The sequence below is a fragment of the Miniopterus schreibersii genome, assembly GCF_964146895.1.
Source record: "Miniopterus schreibersii genome assembly, chromosome: 11".
Taxonomy (NCBI): Eukaryota; Metazoa; Chordata; class Mammalia; order Chiroptera; family Miniopteridae; genus Miniopterus; species Miniopterus schreibersii.
Window position 1 is genome coordinate 9795271 of NC_138111.1, and position 23853 is coordinate 9819123.

Sequence of the window (23853 nt, forward strand, 5' to 3'; positions counted from 1 at the left end):
ATGTTCCAGGTACTGTGCTGAACGCTAGGCAGAGATGAACAATATAAGAGGTTCCTGTCCTGTCAGGGTTCAAAATCTAGCAGGTTCGGTGTGCAAGGATAGAGGTAATCTCGCCTAGCTGTGGGAATACGGAAGAGAAAGTAATTATTTCTGCCTGGGGCTGTGGGAGAAAGGAAAGCACCAAAAAGGTGACATCCCAGTTGGGCCTTGAAGGATGCTGGGGCTGCCTCACCAGGGCCAATTTTAAGTGTCACCGCCTTGTCCACCGAGAACAGAAAGTCTTATATTGGCCCCTAATGACTTCTATAAAAACTCTGGAGGCAGGTATTCTCCTCGGCAATCACCCGCATTTCACAGGAAAAACTGTGACCCGGCAAGCAAAAGGCGCACCCCAGGGCCATACTGCGTGTCAGGAGAGATGCCAGGCCCAGAACGCAGGCGGACAGGCTCGGCGGCTCCGAGCTCGGCCAGGATTCTAAGACCAGTGTGCGGAGCACCGGGCAGCGGCCAGGGTCTGGACTCGGAAGTCGGCAAGAGGTCTGATAAGAGAGTTTCTCCAACGATTAGCTTGGCTTCCTCAGCCACGCCCTCCGTCCCGCTCTTCACAGTCACTCACCCGCCGCTAGGCGAGAGGAAGTCGGTGTCGTCCTCGTCGCCCGCACCAAACATCGTGCTGGCTTTCGCCCGGCGGCGGAGAGGAAGACGAGAGTTTGCAGGAACCTTTAGCCGCCGACGTCGTGAAATGCCGCGGCGAAGTGCTGCTTTCCGGCAGGACGAACTCTCGCGCGGTTGCCTCCCTCCGCCAGAGGAGACTCTAGGCTCTGGGGGAGGCGGGGCAAAGACAAACGGAGAGGACCGCGGGAGCGTAAGCGTGGTGTCACGAGCGCGGCGTCACCTAAGGTTCCTCCCGCCCTCAGAGGCGGCCAAATCCGCGGGAGCTCCGATGTCCAGGGCAGGGATTGGTCAATGAGGCAGGGGGCGGGGCAGGGGCGGGAATCGCCCGCCTCCGCAGCCTCGGTGGCGATCCTGGACACGTAGAGCCGGTCGAAGTGGAGGGGGCTTCGGCAGAGTCGTGAGGGGGCGACGGGTAAAGGTCCTGAAAGGTAGGTGCCGGTGGCGGGACTCGGTCTGGGAAGGTAAGGCCTCCTTCGCCCTCTCTCAATCCTGGCACGAGCACAGTCCTTTCCCCTCCGGGACAAGGACTCTGCACGCCAGTGTTCTCCGCGCGGCGAAAGGAGAAAGGGCCCGGGATTGGCAGTCTACGGATGGGAGCTTTCGCCCCGGCCTCAACAGTGACATAGCTGGAGTGACCTTGAGACAAGATGTTCGGTGCCTCAGTTTCCCCGTCTATAAAACAGGCCTGGGCGCCCCTACCGTTTGTCCCCTGTGGCCGACCTCGCTATTTTTACAACGGGCTGTTTGTCCAGTGCTTATGTGTGTCTGCTGGTCAAGAAGCTTTTGGACCTCAGAGGTCATCGAATTCAATCCCAGTCTCCTCATAATCCCAGAATTTACAGGTAGGAAAAGAAGGAACTAAGCACTTGAATGACTCGTCTGAGGTCACACAGAGTAAAGGGTAGGAGCTGAGGCAAGTACCTTATCAACCCTTATGCACTGTGTGCCCTCACGGAGTGGTTATTGCTAGACTGTGATACATCTTGAGAAAAGTCTCTCTAGAGTCCACCTATGCAGGTGAGGTGCAGGGGAGCTGGGATATTCTGGGGCTGGGTGATGGAAAGGAGGAAGCTTTAGAAGCTGAAAATTCCCATCCCCAACCTTGGCCTGGGTTTTGCCTACTCTTCCTGCCACAGACCCTAAGTCAACATCAGTTGTTGCTGACTTCTCTGCCTCTTGTTCCCGCCCTCTCTGTATCTTATATATATATAAGTATTTCTCTGGTTAACCTCGTGAATTCTTGAAACAATTTCCAGATAGGTCTGGCTTAGCCAAAGTGTGGATAAGCAGATAATGTCCCAGGGTAGCGTCTGTTTCATAGATCTCACTGGAATTCTTTCACTCCAGGCTTCTCTCAACCAGGTTAGTACAACAGGTGTCCCTTACCTGAATGTTTTAATCTGTTAGCACGAAATTGAAGTGATTGGTATCTCCCTCCCAGAGAACTTCGAACCTCTTGGCACTTGTTACGTTTTTTGTTATAATTTGGGTAATTCTAAATAATAAGCTCCTCAAGGACAGGGATTGTTTTATTCGTCTTGGTGTCTCCTGTGTCACAGAGCACTATGCCTTCTTACCCATAATGGGTTCTTATTCATTGTTTGTTAGGTTAAGTAATGGAACTCATCTTTGTCCCCTTAGTCCTTAACTTACTCTCCTAGGACCCGTGTGCCCTCCCCCCTCACCTGTGACCCAGAGAGCCCAGCAATGGTTCTTGCCTTTCATAGATAGTTTCCAGAAAGGTAAAAATGCTGTATTAGCTATGAACTGTCTGGGTTGCTTAGGCCCTTTTGTTAACTGAAGATGATTTGACTATTGTTTAAAGCTCTAGGGGAGGGAAAAGAAGGAAATAAGATAGAGGTATTATATGTAACTCTAATTTTTGTTGGTAAAGTATTCCTCTGTTGAACTGGGGATAAGGTTGTTGTCTGCTTCTTGTGTTTATTTTACAGATTAAGATGGTTAAAGCAGTGAAGGCTGATAGTGTTAAAGCAATGATGCAACTGGAATCTAAGCAGTAGAACAGGAACCCTTTGCAGTAGTTCTGTTTATAATGTGAACTTGGTTACTTCTCAGGAAGTAAAAGAATGAACTGCAGAAGTAACATAGCTCTTTTTAACCCCTCTCCCCAATACTGGTCATTGTCATTTGAGCTCTGAAACTTCTGAGTAGTACTTCTAAAAAACACTAAAGGATCATTTGAGTGTTTATCTTGCATTCTTGAGTGGCATGTTTTTAATCTAGGACGTTTTAAGTAACCTTTTTAGATGGGCAGGAATCCTGAAATCTGGATCCGCCTTTTTGGTGATTGGAACACCACAAATATGCCTGCCCAGATCATTGTCGTGGGAACACAGTTGCTGGTTCTGATTGGCAGTGTAAGGAAATGGAACAAGTGGTGAGGCTTCCTTAGTCTTTGAACTTCAGAATTGGGTGCACCTAAAAAGCTACTGTCTTCCTGAATTAGAATATTGGACTAGGAATCAGAAAACCTGAATTCCCATCCCAAGCCCTTCTAACTCACTCTGAGCATGGGCCAGGCTCCCTAAGCACTTTGTAAAAGGAGTGGGTTAGATCCAGATATCTGTTCAGTACTGCTGGGGATGGTGGAGAGGTAAGTAAGGCACAACCCTGATCTCAAGTTGGAATTAAGCATTTTTGTTTGTACACATCTTTTAGATGTATTTGTAAAATGTATTGAACCCCTAAAGATTAACCAGGAAGCAGCAGTTTTAACAATTCCTTTCAAAATCAGCAATTTTGCTACATAGATGACAATTTTTATATACAGGTACACTCATACTAATCTGTACTGGTAAATGCATTTTAAAATTAATACTTTAAAGTTATAACCAAGTTAGATCATAGGTGTGGTGATACGAATATGAATCGAATATAGGTTTGGGGGGTTGGTATTGTGTTCAGTCACTAAAAACAGAAGAATGTTAGAACATAACTCAGGAAATATTACCTGAAAACCTGCTGTGTGCTGGGTGTTGCCTAAGATAGGAAAACGAGTTAGTCATTAATAGTTGAGTAGTGGGGATAATTGAAGTATACAAATAGTCATAATAGAAGACATAATAAAGGAAGTCCCATAAGTAGAAATTAATTATTGCAGAATTTCAAAGGAAGAAATGATCATATCTACTTTGGAGGAGGGTGTGTGGTTAGATAATGGGCTTTGAAGATGAGTGTGATTCCAAGTGGAAGTGAGAAAGTAAGACTTTCCAGATTGAAGGGGTGGCTTTGGCAAAAGCAAAAAGGCAGGAAAGAAGGCAGGAATTCTTAACAAGAGTTGCCCTCTTATCTGATGCAATTAGAGTCAGTAGTTAGTTAACTGAAAAAGTAAGTTAAAGCAGGGAATCGTACAGATATTAGTTACACGCAGACCTTAAACATTTTACTTTAAAACATAAACATATTTTGCCATTCTATTAATATAAGCTTTTTCTTGAAGTGTAGGTTCAGGGATCTGCAAACTACAGCGTGAGGGCTGAATCTTATCCTAGCCTGCTGCCTGTTTCTGGAAATAAATTTTTATTGGAACACAGCCAGGCTTATTTATTTAAATATCTATGGCTACTTTCACATACAAGATAGAGTTGAGTGGTTGTTTGTATCATCTTTATCTAGTGTTTCCGAAGCTTTCAACTTGGTTTTCATAGAAACAACTACTAGATTCTTAAGCTCTGGAGCCAGATTATCTTGCTATTTATTAGTTGTGTAGGCATTGGGCAAGTTGCTTAGTTTCCTCCTTTTAATTTACTTTATTAAAAAACATTTTTTTTAATTGATTTTAGAGAGGAAGGGAGAGGGAGAGAGAGATAGAAACATCAAAGATGAGAGAGTCGTCATTGATCGGCTGCCTCCTGTACGCCCCCTACTGGGGATTGAGCCTGCAATCCGGGCACATGCCCTGACTGGGAATCAAACCAGTGGCCTCTTGGTGCATGGGACAACGCTCAATCCACTGAGCCACACTGGCTGGGCTCAGTTTCCTCCTTTTAAAATAGGGGCAATAATAGTACCTAGTTCTTAAGGTTTCTGTGAAGATTATCTGAGTTAATTCATGCAAAATACTTAGAATAGTACCTGGCAGGTAGTAAGTACTCAATTAATTTTAGTTGCTGCTGTTGTTTTTCTCTTCTCATTTATATTTCATTGCTTTATACAATACTTTATTAAATTAGATATTTACAATAATTAGGACACTGGCATAAGTTGGTTTGCGACCAAACACAACTGATGTAAAAAATTTCAAATGGTTTAGGAGTATATAAAGTAAAATGTAAAAGTTGCCCCACTCCATGTGAGTAGCCGCTTCATTTTTCTAATGGTCCTTAGAGTGTGGAGCTGTGACGACTGAATGAGATAAGGCATGGTAAGCACTACCTGGGGCATTGGTAGTAATCTGTTAAAAAACCTCAATTCAGTTTTGTTTTTTTATCATAATACCAGTTTTGAATTGAGGAAAATAAAAGCTCTAGACTGAGTGTGACTAAAATTAAATGACTGCTCTAAAGATAACAATTTACACCATACTGTTGAGGGACTCTAATCCTTAAGCCTGTTCCTCCCATTATTCCAATTTGATTCTGCTATTGATTCCTCTCTGTACCTTCCTCACCAGAACTGCTACAGACGAGAAAAGGATGATGTAATTATTACTGGGAAAGCACGTGCTTACAGTGACAAGATGACTTCAACTAGTGGAAGATGTCAGATAGGTCAGTGACCAGGTGGCACCAAGATAACTCTGCCATTTAAAGTTGGCAGGCCAGGCATGACTGGGGAAAAGGGAGGGAGGAAGGAGGGCAGGCTGCTCATGCCTCCCTCCATTCCCATGTGCACCTTTTAGCATAATAAACCCATTTTTAAAAAAATCAAAAGTTTTCTGTACTTTGTGACCAAGTATGAGAAGTCAGAGTCTGATACTTAATATATTAAAACATGCAGTTTATGCCAAAAGAAATCTTATGGAAGGGACTGGGAAGGAAATGCTTTTGAAGTTCCATTGCTTTGAGTAATATTTCATAATTTAGGTAACATCCCCAAGCAGAGGAGGGGCCCATCCTTAGGAATGCAAAGCCCTGCAGAGAAGGAAAGGGTTGAGAAGGGTCCACCCTACCTCTTTTCCTTTACACAAAGGCCCTAGGCTTTTGTATACAACCTGCTTTTGTAGGCTGAGGACATTATGCAATACAGCATAATGAGATGGAAACATGCATTGCAGAGGTAAATATGAGGAATGATTTGGAGGGAACTCATAAAGCGAGCAGAACTCTAGCAACCAGTGAAATATTAGAAGACCTGACTTTTTTAGCCAGATTGAGTCTTTCCCTAAATAAATAATAGAATTATTCTAGAACTATGCTGAGTGTTTATATAATTTTGAAGCAATTTAGAGCACCTAGAACATAATTGTTCAATTTATGAAATGAAAGGCAGAGGACTGCTACTTACTATGTACCCTCAAGCCCCTATTCCTCTCTCCTACCTTTCCTGATGGATTTTTATCAGTTCCAACACAACCCTGTGCAGAATCTGTACCTTAGTACATCTTATATTGTATTTTAATTATTTGTATGTATCCTTCCTCCACCAGACTGAGCTTGAGGATTGGGGTAAATCATGCCCTAGCCAGTTTGCTCAGTGGTTAGAGTGTCGGCCCTCAGACTGAAGGGTCCTGGGTTCTATTCTGGCCAAGGGCACAACCTCAGTTGCAGGCTCGATCCCCAACCCCAGCCGGAGCAGGAGGCAACCAATCAATGTCTCTCTCTCTCTCCCCCCTCCTTCCACTCTCTCTGAAAAGCAATGGAAAAAATATCCTTAGGTGAGGATTTGAAAACATAAAAAATAAAAAAATAAATTTGAATGAATGAAGAGATTGAGTTCCAGGTCACAGTACTTTTCCACCACACCACGCAGCTTCTATCTGAGGTATTGAACAACTTTTCTCATTTTCATTTACATTCTCTATGCATTTTCATTAAATCATCCTTTATTAATTAAAGGGAGGAAGAAGTAAAAAAGAAACAGTTAAAATGGTTTCTAGTTTCAGCCTCACGTGAAGTTAATTTCCAGTATTCTTCACAGGCATGCCAACAACACTGTGATCTAAGTGATTGAAATCCTATAACAAAGAAAAGTTTAAGCAAAGGGTACCTTTGCCTGCCTTTGATTATAACAAGAAGGCAGTTAAAGCAGTACTTTGCCAATACAGTTGCCCCTTGAACAACATAGTTTTGAACTGTGTGGGTGCACTTATACCGGATTTTTTTCAATAAATATACAGTCAACCCTCTGTATCCTCAAGTTTTGTATCCTCAGATTCATCCAACCACTGATCGAAAACAATATTTTCCCAGCTGAAGAAGGCTGACTCTATTATTTTATGCCATTTTATATAAAGGATTTGAGCATCCATGGATTTTGGTATCCACAGAGGTTGCTGGAATCAATGCCCTGCAGATACCGAGGAACAACTGTAAAATTTTGGAGGAGTCAAAAGTTATACGTGGATTTTAACTGAGCAGAGGTTGGTGCCCCTAACCCTCACATTGTTCAAGAGTCAACTGTATATATGTATCTGACTAGCTAGTATTCTTTAAGTCAAACTATAAGAGGCTGTATACTTCAAGTGACATGAAAGTGATCTCTCTGTGAGTTGGACATCTTTCAGAGATTTATTTAATCATTTAATGAGTAAATAAGCTAGTATTGATATTTCATACATACTGTATCTTAAGATTAGAAAGTATTTTGACATTTTATTTGATCCTCTCAAACCTGCAAGATTGACCAGGTAGGTGTTTTTATATCCATTTTGCAATAAAAGAACTAGTACTCCTTGGGTTTAGGTAATTGGTTTAGTGTCACATGGCTAATAACGGTAAATTTGTGTCTTATAGTTCATCCTCTGATAGCCTATCTAGTGCTTTCTCCACTCTTACCACACCATCTATAAAACTCTGAAAACTTTACCTAAATCATACTAAAGCTCTCATGGTTAACACATTGGAACTGTGTCAAGATTACAAAAGGATCCAGTAAGGGGAGTGTAAAAGGGTACTTCTTGTGATAGCTTTATTCCAGTATGTGGCTTGGTCAACAACAGAAGGTATGAGAGAAATGGCATATAGTTTCCGGGAGAGCCACTCCCCATTGGACTTAGGCCCTTCTATCCTTGCATAACTAGAAGACCTTTTCAGCTTGTTTGTTTGGCTTATCCAATTTGAGCTGTCCTATTCGGACAGAGCAAATAAAAGCTCTTCTAAAGCCTTTGTGAAAAGCGTAGTTGTGCACTTGATCTTCTTGGTACAGAAGGGTGAGAGTGGGCAAGAGAAACATGAGCTTCTGTTCTTTGCCACTAAAACAGAGTATGTAAAGCTCAGGAACCCCTCCTGTTCAGGGAGGGTTGGTGAAAGTGGTTCGCCTAGTGTTACAGAAGCCTCACCCGAGAAACAGATGTTACGGTCCAGTTGACTAAAGAGTGTAACAGTGCCAAGCCGAAGTGCTTCCATTGGTTGAGCATCATCCTGTGCCCCGAGAGGGGGTCAGTTCAGTTCCCGGTCAGAGCACTTACCTGGGTTGCAGGTTCAATCCCACGGTCAGGCACGTACATCAGACTGATAATAAACGACTCTTCTAATTCTGATACTTGATGAGATTTTAATAGTAAATGAACAGTGAAAGTTGAGAAGGTATCATTTTCTTGAAAATGTCTTAATTTTTATTTCTTGTTATTCAAAGACTACATCTTAAATAAAGACCAAGTATGGGCAACTTCACCAAAATGATATTGAATTGCACACTTGACAAAATCACCTCCATTGTGACCCTATAGATTTTTCTAGGGCTATTCAGTGTGATACTACTCAGGAGCTAATTTACTAACTCAGGACAAAAAAGGACTGTCTCCCAACTACTTCTCCCAGTACTTGCCACGTAGAGAATTTGGAAGGTTAGCTGATTGTTATAGTCCACATAGGGAATGAAAATGGAAAGATAAATAAACAAGGAGAGCCTAACTGATATCTGTCTGTTTACGTGTGTTTCTTACTGGCTTTCCCAGTATTGTGATGATTGTGGGATGTGTGATGATTTTGTGAAATGGGTGATACCATTACAATCACTTGTCTTTTTGAGGAGCTAGGGACCATAAGCAGATCAGAATTAATATTATCCCCTCACATCTTTTTGACCGTACCTTCTAACCTTCCTTCCCTCCCTTTCTCACCTCCATTCTTTTATCTCTGTGTGCCTTAAACCATTTGTGAAATTTGCTCTGTAAAGAGCAGGTTTCAGCCAGAGCCTCTATCCTCTTCATCTCCAAATTTCCTGTAGCCCCTGGGATCCAGGATACTTAATAAATACTTGTTGAATTGAGTTTGGTTGACCTAGCCTCTACATTGCTACTCTCTCAGGTGACATAGCCTTTTTTCCTGCACAGCATGCATGGCACACCTTCCAGCCCACCCCTGTGCATACCTAATGTGATTCAGGAAGGGGCAAAAGGCCAAGTAAGTTATCTTAGAGAGGAGTGTGTGTCTGTATGTTTAAGTAAATGTCCACACATATAATCTTCTGGCTCCCATTGCCATTCTTTGTGCTACACTTAAAAATTTGGAATCTTATTTGTTCAGTCACACACTAGTGGTAGCTATGGAGCTAGATGTTCTTGGTAGGAATAATCTAGGAATATGCAACTAAAAATAAATATATCTTTTTATTCCCACAACTCTCATTTTATGGGTATGAAGTCATAAAGATCACAGTGTATATTATTAGGTTAAAACAAACTCTGGGCTATAAATGAGTGAGGTTGTACATTTAGAAGAGAAAATTTAATCAGTGGCGACGTCTTTGACTTTAGAATAAAGAAACTTGTCTATGGGCTATGCTTTAAGCACTGTAGACTCTCTGTGGGATAGCTCTGATAAACTGTGGGATAGGAGATGACCAGGCCCACTTGTGGACTATAATTCCTATAGTTATAGAAGACAGGATTATAGGGCTTAATTAACATGCAGCTCACCCAGGTAGGTCCCACCTTTCCAAATATAAGCTTTCTTAAATGCCAGATTCCCAGGGAAAATTACTGCTGAGTAGCTCCAACTAGATGCTTCACTGGGCTTTTTTTCTACCTGTTATTTAGACAACTTGTAAAAGGCCCATAAACTTTCTAGAAACTAACCATGTAAGGAATTTCCTTTATTATGATTTCAGAAATACCACCAGGTGCAGAGTGCCATGTTAGAATTATGGGGTAGAATTACTAGCCCTTACCTGCTCTTAAGAAGCTAAAATGTAGAAAAGATAAGATGGGCAAAAACAATATAATGTATCATATTTCCATTTCAAGATGGCATTTTGAGCACATCTTTTCCTTTCTAAAATCCTAATGAAATGACTATAGAAATATAAAAATAAAAGCATGATATTGTGATTTATAATAACAATATATATTTGGCCTTCATTCTATTTCTGGCACAGAGCTCCTAAAAATCCCTTAGGATTTCCTAAATGAGGAGAGCAATAAAGGTGTCGTTTGTTATGTCTCTTGTTCAGGACCTTGCCCTATATTTATTTCTTCCTTCATCTGGCTGTTGATTTGTATACTTTAATATCCTTTGTAATAAATTGGTAATTTAGTGAGTAAGTGGGTTTCCTGAGTTCTGTGCACCACTCTAGAAAATTAATAGAACCCAAGGAGCAAGGGTCATGGGAACCTCTGATTTGTAGCCAGTTGGTCAGAAGCAAGGGTAAAACAACTTGGGGTTATGATTGGCATCTGAAGTGGAGGGCAGTCTTTTGGGTCTGAGCGCTCAACCTCTGGAATATTATGCTGTCTCCAGGTAGAATATGTCATAATTGCATTGAATTGTAGACACCCAGCTGGTGTTGGAGAATTGCTTTGTGGTGGGGAAACACCTTCCCCCCATAACAAGCAACTTTTTTAATTACAAAAGAGGGAGAGAGAAGCCTGAAACTTTGAGACGTTGCCAAGAAAATAGATGCAAATTGCCGACTACCTGAGACAACATAGCTGAAGGATGTCCCTGCCTTTGAAGTTAAGTGAATAGGATTGACTGGCACACCCTCAAAACTCCCAAATTGAGAGCAGCAGAGGTTAGAGAGAAAGGTTGGCTGTGGAGTCATGGCTGGAGGACAAATCCAAGGACTTGGGGAATTACATCTACGCCAAGTTTAGAAAGAGCAGTAGGTTAAAAGTAGCAGTAGTGAATATTTACGGGGGCTTACTACCCTTAGGCCCCGTGCTGAGTGTTTAGATACAAACTGTCATGGGGTAGGTGCTACTCCCGTCCCTATTTTAGAGGAAAGTAACTGCCCTCTCATTAACCACTATGCTATCACCTAAGTGAACTCATCATAATCCTTAAAACAACCCTGTGAGGCAGGCTACTTGGATTATCCTGATTTTAGAGCTGAGGCACAGAGATATTAAATAATTTGCCCAAGGGCCCACAACCAGTAGGTACAGTTTTACCGGTTAGAGGATGAGTATGGCTCCCTGTGTATTGGGAGAGTTGCCATGAAAAAGAAATTAGAAATACCTTTTCTGCCCACAGCTTCCTCCTCATGTTTTTCTTTCTTTGTTTGTTTTTGGTGGCCTATTCAGGATCTCAGACTGAACTCCCAGTCTCAGAAAGGCAGGAGTTGATAGTTGGGAATAGACACCAAAGTGCTAAACTGGGAACGAATCTTAATTCCATTAATCATGTTGAGAACCAACATCCAACAGTTTCTTCATACAGAGCATTGCATTTCTGGTTTGAGGTTTATCTTTCTGGTAGTCTAGCTCCTGTATTTTACAACTAATCTAGAAAAATAAAGCTACAGAAAATATGTAATTTCCCTTTCATGTGGAACTCAAGAGATGTTATTCATACAGTGGGTAAAGAAAGCTCTCTCAAATCCCAAAGATGAGCCATTCATTGGTAATTCAGTGTTAGTCCAGAAGGTTCTTTGATTATTAGGTGGTGGTGTGTGTGTAAACTTCAAGTGAGACTATACTAGCTCTGTGCCCTTTTGGAATGTCAAAATAAATGTTTTATTTTAGAACCTGGTTGAATCTTGACTTTTTTCTTTCCTTTTTTTTCTTCTTTTTTAAGCGCCCGCTTATTAAACATCCAATTCCTAAATTCTTTGTACTGTATATCTACAATTTAAAACTGGGGTTCTCAAAATTTTGAGTGCATAAGAATTGCCTATAGCTTGATAAACATCTAGATTCTTAGGCCCCATTCGCTGAGAGTCAGTAGGGAGTGGGGTCCATAACTTTCATTTTTAGCCAAACATCTCAAACAATTCTGATTCAGGTGGTCCTTGGACCACACGTTGAGAAGCCCTTGAGTTGGGAGGAAAGTAATTAACATTTATTATATGTTATTAATGTGCCAGTCACTTTCATATGTATTGTTTTTACATTTCATATTCAAAATATGTGAGATTTTATTATCCTACTTTTATGTGTATGTAGTATCCCCACAAAGTTTTAGCAACTTGTTCTGAGTTCCAAAGATGGCATAGCCTGAAGACAGTCAGCAATCTGACTCCAAAAACCAGAAGGGCTCTTGCTGTTTCTGCTTTAGCAAGGTATCTCTCAGTTGAGATAATTACTTAAGATTGGTAATTTGGAAATTTTTAGAAAGTAGTATGAACAGTGTGCTCTGAAATGTGTTTGATAAGTAAGTATTAAGCCACTGAAATTTTAGAATATCTAAAGCATATCAACTAATATTCAGAATGCATTTAGAAAAGACAAGTACACATTTGTTTCTCATTGAAACAATACACACCTAAACTTTTGTCATTGGAATAGGTCCCAAAGATGAATTATTCTATCTCCTCACTAAGGAAACTGTGACCATAAAGATTAAATTACCTAACGTTTTGGAGAAACCAGGCTAGAACCAAAATGTCCTGATTTCTAGTCTTATGTTCTTTCAAACTGTAGTAATGATAAAGGTTAAGGTGGGCTCCAACTCATATATTGCCTGAGAATTATCCAGAAGACTGCTGAATCAATGGTTGGGAGTGATGACTTTGTGACAACATTCAGCATTTGAAAGTTCACGCAGAGGCATAATAATCAGAGGTGATCAGGTATTTTACAGGAGTAAACGAAATGGTTACATTTTTATGAGTTATTCTTTAAAAGTTCTGTTTCTAACACTGAAAATATATAGCAGAAGGGCATTTGGAACTTTTGTGAATTTTAACAAAATGCTGAAATGTGGCCTGCCACTCGGGCTATGTGGAAGTCCATTCTCACCTACTTAGAGCCACATGGAGGTGGAGCAGCCAAGAATACTGCAGGTAACAGTTTTAGCACAAATTGTATGCCTTCACATAGTATAAAGCGCTGCAAGACACAGCTACTCTGGAGGTAGGTAACAGCTAGATTTAGCTCTTCCTGGACAACTTAATAGGCAAGGACTTCATAGACTTGGCCAGGGACTTGGATAACTTGACAGTGATTTACCCCAAAATGTAGGGAATATCCACTTGTGCCTCCCAGTAGAAATGGGTCTACATTTCTTTCTAAGCATCTCTCAACACTACAACTCTGTTTCCTTATCTCAGTTTTTTTGGGCTGCCCCTAGGAAGCAAAATACCTGACTTTCTGTTAAGAGACAGAGATGCAAGATGGTTGGATGAAAGTACCATGATACAAGTAATAGAAAGAGCACTGGACCTGAGGTTAGAATCTGGATTCTAACTGCACAGTGCTGCTAGACTGCCACGTGACCTTAGCTAGTCAATTAGCCTTCTGTACCTCAATTTTCCATCTGAAATGAATAGTCATTCTTCTTTAGTCCAGGCCTGTCCATGTACAGTTAGGTTTGGAAACATACTACATTGTTGTAACTCAGCAGCAAAACCTGAAAACGTGCCACAAAAGTAAGTGAAGTTACTATTGGATGCATACTTAGAATCACTCAGTTGACAAATACTTACTACATACCCACCTAAAAGATATATAAGACTATACATAGCCTTAGCCTAGCCTTACAATGCAGTCTGTAAACAGGATGTATTTTTCTTAAGCCTTATTATCGAGTATTCACAGAGCATAATAACAATACTTCCTCACAGAGTATTAGTAATGCTTTACATATGTCATGTGGTTTTCTTTTCTCTCCATATTTCTTCCCTTTCATTATATTATTGGAATGATATAGCAACCCTGAAGGAAAACAAGACAGATATTATCTCCATATTTCCCTGAATTTCAGATGAGACTCAGAGATCAAAAGTGATTCTCAGTGAGGTGGGGTGATTTTGCCCCCCACAGGACTTTTGGCAATGCCTAGAGACATTTTTGGTGGTTACAACTGGGACGGCACTACTGGCATTTAGTGACTAAAAACCAGGGATACTGTTAAATGTTCTACAGTGTACAGGCTAGCTCATACAACAAAGAATTATTCAGACCCAAATGTCAATAATGCCAGGATTGAGAAACTCTGACATAGGTGTTTTACCCAAAAGAATACAAAGTTATAGAGTTGGATGGACCAGAGTCCAGATCTTGGATTCAGTCTAGGGTTCTTTACTACACCTAAAACAGGTAATTAAAACATGGAGTCACATAAATTCTGGATTTATTGCTAATATTTGGGGAAGTATGAATGAAAAGTGGTGTTTGTTGATATCACTGTGTAAGGTTTTCACATATAGTACAGATTGTATAATCCAATAAAAATCTATTGAGTATTTGCTGTGTGCCTTACAGTTTGCTGTCCATATTCCGCAGGGAGCTTAGAGTACTTTCATCATACTTTTTAATTTATTGAGCAGCTACCAAATTTGAGCCATTTACCCAAGTGCTATTGAAGTCTGGGCACAGCCCCTTTAGCAATCTCTATATGTGGTACCTACTGCCAATCTAAAGACCCAAGGAACTTTTATAGGAAATGTTACCAGGACACTCAGCTAGAAATTAGCAGAGCCAGAACTTAATAGCATCTGACTCCATGCTCATGCTCTTAACAATATTCCGTAAGCGTAATTCTCACCTTTAGAAGCTCTTACAATACAGGATAGTTCTTGTAGAATATCCCTCAGTTTTGCCCTTCAAACCATTTTATAACCCAGAAGTTAGAATGTTCTAATCCTTCTAAAGTTTTCACAGGTGTCTTTCTGGCTTCTGGCAAATTAAAGGATTATAGCCCATGGCTCTGTGAGTATTTTTTCCCTTCTGTGGATGCTTCACAGGGGAACGTGAGCAGGAGATATTATTAGGGAAGAACAGATAAAGGCCAGTTATGCAACCCAGCAGCCAAAGCACTCTGTTAAAGTCCAAGCTGAGCACATCACTTCCCTGCTTATTATCCGCAAATAGCTTCCAGTTGCCCTTGGAATAAAACGCAGTCTCGTGCAGATGATCTTTAAAGCCTTCTCCATGGGTAGCTGTCCTGCCTCTCTCCAGCCTCATTGGCCCCTGTTCCTCCGAATGTGCTCTGTTCACCTTAAATCCCCTTGATTCTTATCCTGCCTGGGGCTGCTGCTCCCTGCCCTCCAACCCAACTCCAGTAATTTATCTGTTTAAATGTTACCTTGCTAGGGCTTCTCTCTTTCTCGCTTTACCTGCCCCCCTCCATACAAATTAGTTCTTTTACTGTTGTAGTACCATTGTACTATCCTGTGTTTATTTCATACCACTTACCACAATTTGTAATTACAGCGCATATATACCTACACATATTTGCTTCTCTACATGTTTAATGAGAGTTCCCTCCTCTAGATTAAGCTCCACAAAGGCAGGAATCTTGTCTTTTTGCACCTGGTTCCTTTAAGTAGATAGTGAAGCCTCGGTGGGTTTTATAAGAATTAAATCCTTTTTTGAATGAATGAATATTTGAGTATTCTTCCAGATGTAGTAATGAGGTAGAAATTAGTTATTGCCCTCGAGGAACTTGCTGTGTATCTGTGGTACTTTTTATCTTGTATTTTAAGAACTAAGTCAGAATTTCCATAAGAGAAGATTGCTAGGGAAATTCAGAAAAGAGATTTCTTCTGTCAATAATTCAAGGAAAACTCATGGAAAAGATAGCATTTTAACCAAGCCTTAAAGGAGCTAGACTATAAACTCAAAAGAACAAGGGCCATGTTTTAACCTTATCCTAATTCTGACACATTTTAAGTACATGATCAGTGTTGAATAACTAATGGCAGGATTTGCACATATATGGAAAGTGGGGAGTGGGTGGGAGGGGAAGGAATTACAGGGAATGACACAAGCCAGAGAGGCATACAGGTGTCAAAGTGGTAAATTTATTCAGGAAAAGTGAGTAGATCTGTTTCAGTGGAATATTTGAATGTGAAGAGGATTTGATTGAGGTAAGGTTGGAAAAGTAAGTCTGTAATGGATAGAGACATAAATGCCAGATAGCATGAAATAAGTGTATCAATATCAGAAGCTGGATGTGAAGTGGTTCAGTTTCTCTTTGCAGACAAATTAGTTTCTGGGAGTACAGCCTAAAATGCAGATTACAGCTTGAGAAACACATGCAAATAGTATCTGGAGTACAAATACTAGTTTAGCTTGGAGTACTGGTTCTATTTTCAACATCATCACCATCAAATAGCAAGATTCAGATCCCTGTTCTTGGCTTGGCTGGAAAGAGAGTGTTTGCTTCCTGGTACATATTTCTGGAGGGAAGCAACACACTAGCCTGAAAAATCCCTAGGGGTGTTTGAACAGTTATTAAGAATTTGTATATTACTGAGGAGCTCCATGCAATGACTTCTAAAGTCCTTCCAATTCTTAGTGAGATTTCCACGTTCCACAAATAAGAGATAGGGCACTCAGGTTTCCATTTCAAGTGGTTGGCATATAGATGAAGAAATGGCTCATCCATCTCTTTTCAGGTCTAATTATTGGAGCCAGACTTCTCTCCTTAGTGGGTCAAGAAGGAGAAGAATCCAAGAGGAGCTCATTAAATGTCTGCAGTTGATTGAGAAGGAATTTTGGATAAATACCTCCATTCAACTGTCTCTCCAACCTTTTCTCAATACTGTTCTACCAGCATGATGACAGAAATAAGCACAGATTGAAAAGATCAAAAAACATTTCAGGGTATTTTGTGAGACTAGTCCCAGTTGGAGTTATTAGGAAAGGCCAAAAGTGATCTGAATGTTCAGAGGTCTTAACTAGACCTTGGAAGATGAAGAGGATTTGTTGCATTTGAGATTGTAAGGATGGGCATTCGAGAATGAAGAGAGTGAGCCAAGATACCAGAAGAGAAGTGTGGGGTATGTCCTAGGAACAGGAGAAACTTTTGGACCGATTTGGCTGGAACACTAAGTACGTGTGGGCAGAAAGGTAGGTTGGGACCTTTCTTTTAGAGACCTGTGCTTGCAGAATAAGGAGGTTACTAGACAATGGGAAGTTAGTAGGCAGTGGAATTTTTTGAGCAGATAAGTAGAGCATGCTGTAGGGAGACTGATTTGTCATTGATGTATCATATAGGATGAACAAAGGGCAGGGCTACTGTTAGGAAAATCCATGTTTATAATAGAGCTGCTGATGGTAAAAACCAGAGACAGTCTGGGTGAATCTTCTAATTTACTACTTGGGATTAAGAAAAGTGACCAACATGGTGGCATTTATGGATACGAAGTTGTGACATTGGGTTGACAGTAAGGCAGGTTTAATAAAGAATAAGCCTTGGGCTGGGAATGAGGATACCTAGGTTCTAGACTGGGTACCTCCACAGCTTTCTAGTATAACATTGAACAGGTTGCTTAAGATCTCTGCTCCTTGGTTCCTCTAAACCAAGAAGAGATACTGTGAGGAAAAAATAAGATAATAGAATTGGATTTACATGATTCATACCATGTTATTTGTTCAGGTTCCATGCAATTATTCATTTGGTAGATGTCCAGAATAAAAACATTTTTAAGTTAATCTGATCTTACAGTTTACTCAGTTTTTTCTACTGTCCTTCTGTGTGGCACTTATCAAGGTTTAATGCCCCAGAAACTTAATTTCTATAAAGGATCTGGATTTGGCATTTAAAGGTCAGACCATTTAAAGGTCAATAGCAGACAGTGTATTCTCTTCCTTCTACTTTTAGAGTTTAGTTTACTGTTTCTTCACATTTGTGACAAAACAAATATTTGACAAAAGTATTTATAAAGGCAAATTAGGCCAAAAAATGTAAATGCTAGATTCTCCCAAGCTCTTTGTGATTTCATACTCTAGGTTTCTGTGAAGTGAATAGGTAGAACTAGATGAATTTGTATTAAAATACCCTTCCAACTTTTTTTAAAGTCCAATTTGTCTATGTTGCTTCTATATGAACTACTTCTTGATATAGAGCTATGGAATTTCTAATCACATCTATCAAATATTATTATATAGCATTTCAACTCACTAAGGTTTGCCCAGTTGTCATTAGCAGATTAAGGAATTAATTTCCGTTTTTATGTCTAAATTGCCAAAGGAGAAATGCAGAGAAAAGTAACACTTCAGCAAACAGCTATTGTAATCTATTACTATGCATAGGGTATTAGAAAGTGCAGGAGATTCGTAGATAAATATGACAGGGTCCTCATGGAATTTACAATCCAACAGTAAAGACAGGGATAGAAACATTCTGTTCTAGAAACTAAACTGAAAAGAAAAAAAAAAGTAGAATTAAGTTTTAGCTCTGGGTGGAACTTTATTAATCATTTTATATAGTTAAGGAAAATGAAGCTCTAACATAAAATGGCTTGCCCAATATACTTGTATCGCCTGCATCTCCTTCACAGTTAAACTAGTTCTCTGTCCTTTATGTTTCGTTGTTTGTATGGGAATAGTATGGTCCATTCATGTTTGCCCAGAAGGCATAGGTGATCTAGAAATTGGACAATGCACACTTAAAAAAAATTAAGTTTGTCTTTAGCATGCTTCCTCTTGAAAATGATAGCCCTCCATGGCTGTATAATTCTCCTTGGAGTCAGTTCCTCTGGGATCTGTCTTGCCCCAACAAGTTTCTCATCTTCTTTGCTCAGCCTGAGCAGATTAGGGTGGAGTGGACATGTGGGAAGATGAAATTTATGATAGAAGGAGGTGACCTTGAACCAGCATCTGGAAACAGTGTTGATTAGAATTTAATCACAGGTGTGCTTTCTGCCTTCCATAGATTATCAGAATAATATTCTGAGGGCAGCTCCTAAGTTATCATCCTTTTTACTAAAATAGATATTCTTAACCAAGAATTTTTGAGTAAAAGAGCCACTCCCACTAATTCATAGCTGCTCTTTTATTCTTCTAAAAACGTGTCAGTCCATGCAGCATTTCTTGTTTGCCTAGAGCACTGGCCACTCATAAATGAAGGCTAAGTTTTAAGTGTAATTGTTTGAAGTAGTTTTCCCCTTTATGTCTCTGGAAGTCGGTTACTTTTGATGCAGTCCATTACTCTGGTGAATGAGTAATGCAGCCACTTAGACTCTGCTGAGTATGCAGACTGTGCCATAGTTTGGTTTCTTCCATGAACGGTCCTTTCAGGGAATCCTGTGCAGATGACCTGAAGTAGTAGAGCTCATTTTGGTTTATGGTAAAGAAAGAGAAAATAATATTGAAACCTTCAAATAATCACTAAATTAATTTCTTGCCAGTTCTATCAGTATCTTTCTTATCTTAGCCCAACCATTACCAGGAAGAAAAGCGGCAAGAATTTGTTGTAGATGATCCCTTGCAGTTATTTTTATTATCAACAAAGGCAAAAAGTTAAAAGGGAAAACAGTAGCCTTTGTTTATTGAAGAATTTTTTAAAGGATAAAATCTAAGTTTTTTTTGTCTTGAGTTCTGACTGTCTTTATAAACCTACTATTGTAGCAAGTACCCTAACTCCCATTACCTGATAGACTGAATCTGGGAGGAAGTGTGTGTGTTTGCGCATGCATACGCGCACGCACAACTTTCAGGTCTTTTATGGTTTTTTGTCTTATTGACCTGACCTATTTTCTCTCTATTTCCACTGCATCATTTTACTTACTGTTTTTAGTGCATTGATATGATAGAACTTTTGGAATCCTAAGTTTTTGCCAGTTCTGGCCGAGAGCCTGTGTAGACTTTGATTACTAATACCTTTTATGAATGAAATTGGTAAAATTAAGCATCCTTGTGATCACTGCACCTCAAGATGGACACAGGCCAAGGAAAGGCTGCTAAAATATCCAAAGGGTTATTACATGGTTATATCCATAGAGTTTCTACCAGTCAGTCACATTTCTACCAGTCAGTGTGTGGGAGCAGGGGGTTTGTTTTGTTTTGTTTTAATTCTCACCTAAAGATGTGTTTTCCATTGATTTTTAGAGAGAGTGGGAGGGAGAGAGGGTGGCCAGGAGAGAGAGAGAGAGATGATTGATGTGAGAGAGACGTATCGATTGGTTGCTTCCTGCACGCACCCCAACCAGGGCCTGGGATCAAACCTGCAACCCAAGTATGTGCCCATGGCTGGGAAATCAAACCTGCAACCCTTTGGTACATGGGCTGAGGCTCTAAGCACTGAGCCAAACAGGCCAGTCAGTTTGGAATAGGAACGTGAGGCCAGGGCCTAGGGCAGGGGTGGGGAACCATTTTTCGGGAAGGGCCATTTGGATATTTATAACATCATTCATGGGCCATACAAAATTATCAACTTAAAAATTAGCTATGAAAAAGGCACCCAGATTTATTGAATTTCGAGGCCCGCTGCGGTTGCCTTGGCAGGGCCAAATGATTTCGACGGGCATATACTCCCGACACAGCCTGCAGGCCAGATGTTCCCCGCCCCTGGCCTAGGGAATGAGTGGAACAACACAGCCTTCAAGGGGAAGGTCTTCCCCCAATCTATTCATCAAATTGTATCTCCTGCTCCCACTTACTGGGAGCTACTATGATTTCTTCTCAACAACTCCAGTATATTAGCCCAGAATGCCAAGTTAAGGAGAGACACCTCAGCCCTTTTTATTATTGCATTATATCAAGATCTCCCCTTTTTTCCTACATCTCCTTTACCTCCTCCCCGCCAAAAGGAAACATAAGTGTGGAACTCATAAAGCTATCAAGAGAATTGTAAAATGCACTTATAGGGGCACTTGAAACAAAGCCAGAGCCACTTCTCAGAATATGGTCCGACATAGGTCATCAAAAGGCAGAATTATTCCATTTAAACTGGTAGCTTGGTCATGTGAACATAGTCCATAAGCATCAATCCCTGTTTATGGTAGTTTACTATCTTTGACCTTGAATTTCCCATATCTGCGCTTGCCAAAAGTTTATGTCACCAATCATAAATAATGACTGCACAAAACAGAAGCCCAACTAGATAGATTTCTCTTTGTTTAATGTTTTTACAAATCTAAAAAGGAACATGACCCTAATCGTTTTAAGAATAAAAACTTCCTTATCTTCCTTATCGTGAAAGTCGGGAAAGACTGTAGTCTCCAAAAGAATTGTCTGAAGCTCCAGATTACGTCCGTCTAGACTGGAGAAGAGAGGCCATGTTGTGCAGTATAATCTCCATAGACCCTGTGGATTATTGTTTCTTATCCATCATTGTGCAATACCAGGAAAAGAAAAGAGAATTTGAAGTTTAAACTAAACCTATTAGAAGTAAGGACAGTGCTAAGATTCAGAATAGGCAAGCAGAATTTAACTTTCTCGCTCATTTCCTAACTTCTGTCCATAAATTCATGTTTACTTTGCTAGAGATGCTAGATTTTACAAAGAATCTGGCCCTCTAAGTGTTATAATGTGTCTTTTTTGGGGGGGAGGGGTGGGCAGCAATGGAGTAAACTTCTTTTTTGATGATCCTCAGAAGTAGACTGAGAAAGAATTAGACCCCTGAATACAAGGAAGCTTTGAAAACTATTTGTATAAATACTGCACCATACTTATTAAGTGGGAGAAAGGAGAAAGCAGACAGAAATGCAAAGCTGTTATGACATTCACTGTCAAATGTGCCATTCCATTTCCCATATCTAATAGTATTAAGGGCAATAGAAACAAGTTGGCATATAGCCAACTTCAAGTGCCCGACTGAAGATAAATGTCCCCCTTGGATTCTGTTAGAGAAAACTAGTTTGCCTGAATGAGCAAAAATGGAAATGGAAATACAGTATTCAGAATCCTTCCACCTCGTTATGAAAACTTGGTAAATAAAATATTGTAGGTGGATTTTGTCATAGATTGGAAATTAGGCATCCTAAGATTTTTTGTTATTATTGTTTTTCAGTTCTATCCTTGAATTATATATTCGGGATTTTTTTGTTAGTATTCTTGCAGAAATTAATCTGTGAATTTGATGAAGTAGAGAAATAAAGATAGAAGAAAAGTGAGCAGTGGAGGTTTTAAACAAGAACAGGAGTGTTGCCCTGACTGGGTGGCTCAGTTGGGTGGAACGTAGTCCAGTACAGTGAAAGGTCGCCGTCCATTCCCAGTTCGATCCCCAGTTGGTGTGCATATGGGAGGCGACCAGTCAATGTGTCTCTCTCACATCAGTGTTTCTCTCTCTCTCTTTCCCTTCCACTCTCTCTGAAAAGCAATGGGAAAAATATCCTCAGGTGAGGATTAAAAAAAAAAAAAAGGAACAGGAATGTTAGCCAGGAATTAAAATATGCACATAGATTTAACTAAAACCAGAAATCCAGTGAATCAGTAAACAAACTTTCTTCAGGTTCCACTCATCATTACTCTTCCACAAGTTCCATTCACTGTAATTGCTTTACAAATCAAAACATTTGATTTCATCAAACTACTTTGATTTCAAAGTAGTACAACTACTTTGTGGACCTTGAGCCCAGTTCTTAGCGACGGTGGGGTGGAGCTAAATTAGAGAACCCGGTTCTTGAGGGGCGAGTAGCTGAAGTTGGCTGCGGAGTTTAGAGAAACTTGAATAAACCAAAGACAAAACAGCAGAGCTCATGATTAAACCATTTTCTTCAGATTAAATTTTTTTCAGGTTACAGATGGAGACAGCAGACAGTATTGCTGTATTGCTGTGCTTTGATTTGTTCCTACTTCAGTGCCCATTCTTACTCTGGAAAAGCTAAACTTGGATCTTCTTAGATTAGAGCTATCAAAGGAAACTGACTGACACTAAACCAACTGCCAGTTTACCTCTTGTAAAAATTTCTCTTCTAAAGAGAATGGGTTAGGTATGTTTGATTGCTTTAGGAGATGAGTTACCCAAATACATATGGCACATCGACCTGGACTCAATGAGAAATCTGCAGGCCAGTTTAGAGAACAGCCTGGGGGAGGTGGAGACGTGCTATGCCATGCAGATGGAGCAGCCCAATGGGATCCTGCTGCACCTGGAATTAGAGCTAGGCCAGATCAGGGAGGAGGGGCAGCCGCAGGCCCACGAGTCAGGTCCTGCTGAACATCAGGGTCCAGCTGGAGGCTGAGATGGCTACCTCTGCCTGCTGAAAGGGGAGGACTTTAATCTTGGTGATGCCCTGGACAATTGCAACTCCATGCAGTCCCTCCCAAAGACCACCACCGGCAGGATTGTGGACGGCAAAGTGGTGTCTAAGGTCAACGACACCAAAGTTCTGAGGTGTGAAGCAGAAGTGGGGCACCCCTTGGGGGTCAGGAGGCCAATAAAAGTTTTAAGAGATTAATAAAAAAAAAGTATACCTTTTCTTTGCCTCTTAGTAATGCTGTCATATTACCCTGTTTATTTCCTTCATAGCACTAATCACACCATGAAATTGTTCTATTCGCTTGTTTCTCTTTCAGGTGCCTTGTTGGTCTTACTCACTGTTAAATTACTAGCACTTAGCTCAGAATTTGGCACATAGTAGGAGCTTTGTAAATATTTATTGATTGAATGAATAATGAGAGGCATGTTCAGGCTCATGAACATGACTACCCACTTGGAATTTCTAATGCACTCTTTCCTCCACCAGTTGGAATTGAGGGACACAACAAGAGAATCCATCAACACCCCGTCTCTGCCCTCCTCAAGTTCCAGCTTCCCACTCCCCACCCCCACCCCAGCTGCAGGAGTTTTTGTTCCTTGGTTTATGTCCCAGATGGACTATTACAGTAAAGCAGTGATGTGGTAGTAAAGATACAAGGCTGAATATGCCATTGTCAAGACTTAATTTAATATAGAATAGCCAATTTATACCTTGTTTTCAGTGTTCTTAATTCTAATGCCTGGC

The 23853-nt window shown here is 40.5% G+C and overlaps 2 protein-coding genes across 6 annotated transcripts in view; one reads left to right on the plus strand and one right to left on the minus strand.

The window, feature by feature from the left end:
- Positions 1-777, minus strand: part of FKBP15 (FKBP prolyl isomerase family member 15) — a 48777-nt gene extending 48000 nt beyond the window's left edge. For both annotated transcript variants that reach the window (XM_081150649.1, XM_081150648.1), the window contains exon 1: positions 617-777. In XM_081150649.1, the coding sequence (XP_081006775.1) occupies positions 617-669 (53 nt within the window). In that variant the 5' untranslated portion in view covers positions 670-777. The remainder of the gene's footprint in view (positions 1-616) is intronic.
- A 63-nt stretch (positions 778-840) lies between these two features.
- Positions 841-23853, plus strand: part of SLC31A1 (solute carrier family 31 member 1) — a 29861-nt gene continuing 6848 nt past the window's right edge. Inside the window, exons 1-2 of one of the 4 annotated variants that reach the window (XM_081150659.1) lie at positions 1005-1136; positions 7091-7216. The gene's annotated coding sequence lies outside the window, so the exon portion shown is untranslated. The other 3 variants (XM_081150661.1, XM_081150658.1, XM_081150660.1) reach the window with 3 other exon arrangements.